At 58.1% G+C, this 739-nt stretch overlaps 1 protein-coding gene across 1 annotated transcript in view; it reads right to left on the bottom strand.

The window, feature by feature from the left end:
- The window catches only part of LOC125482727 (threonine--tRNA ligase 1, cytoplasmic-like), a gene marked incomplete at both ends in the record, with an annotated part of 4,716 nt that extends 4,159 nt beyond the window's left edge, over window positions 1-557 (bottom strand). The window contains one exon of the mRNA XM_048594856.1: window positions 391-557. Coding sequence (XP_048450813.1) covers window positions 391-557 — 167 coding nt within the window. The remainder of the gene's footprint in view (window positions 1-390) is intronic.
- Window positions 558-739: the final 182 nt, after the last annotated feature.

Genomic DNA, 739 nt, shown 5'->3' on the forward strand with positions numbered 1-739 from the left:
GGGAGGGGGTGACAGAGACCTAACCCTAACCCCAACCCCAACCCCAACCCTAACCCTATCGCAGAATATGAGGTTGTAGTGATGGGGAGTTGGGGATTGGAGATTGCAGAGATTTACAGGAGGTGCCGGTGAGAGGGATGACGCCGCTCATGGTTGAAGTGCCCCCCCACCTGGGGCGAAGCTGGTGTGGGTGACCCGTGCGGAGAGAACGATAATGATTGGTGCAGATACAAGAAGGAGGAGCCGATTCTAATTCCTGAGGGAACTCACGAGGGGGAAGAGAGGGAGGGCGCGGGGGCGCGCGAGGGGGAGAGAGGGAGGAAGGGAGGGAGTGAGTGAGTGAGCAAGCGAGGCGTGGGCAGTGCCCAGAGTCCCTGTCGTGTTACTCACCAATGCCCGGGACAGTTCATTGGTTTTAGGGAGTAGGTCTCATTCTCCAGCTGAAAGGAGAAGATGTTGTCTCTGTAATGGTCCCAATGTCCCGACTGCTCCCACAGCCTCTGGCTAAAGATATTGGGGGTCACCACCTCCAGGAAACCCCGTTTCCGATACTCTTCCTGCAGCAGGGACAGAATGGAGCGTCAGACACACACACACCCTCACACTCTCCCAGACCGAGGAGGAGACTCGAAACAACACTGCCTGAGGGCCGGGACAGGCGGGGGTATTCTGGGGCTCGGCTAGTTTCGGTCTGGAGTACGGGGACGGAGGGAGAATGGAAGAGAGGAGGGAGAATGGA

This window comes from Rhincodon typus, unplaced genomic scaffold (assembly GCF_021869965.1).
Source record: "Rhincodon typus isolate 14 unplaced genomic scaffold, sRhiTyp1.1 hic_rhity00016035, whole genome shotgun sequence".
Classification (NCBI taxonomy): domain Eukaryota; kingdom Metazoa; phylum Chordata; class Chondrichthyes; order Orectolobiformes; family Rhincodontidae; genus Rhincodon; species Rhincodon typus.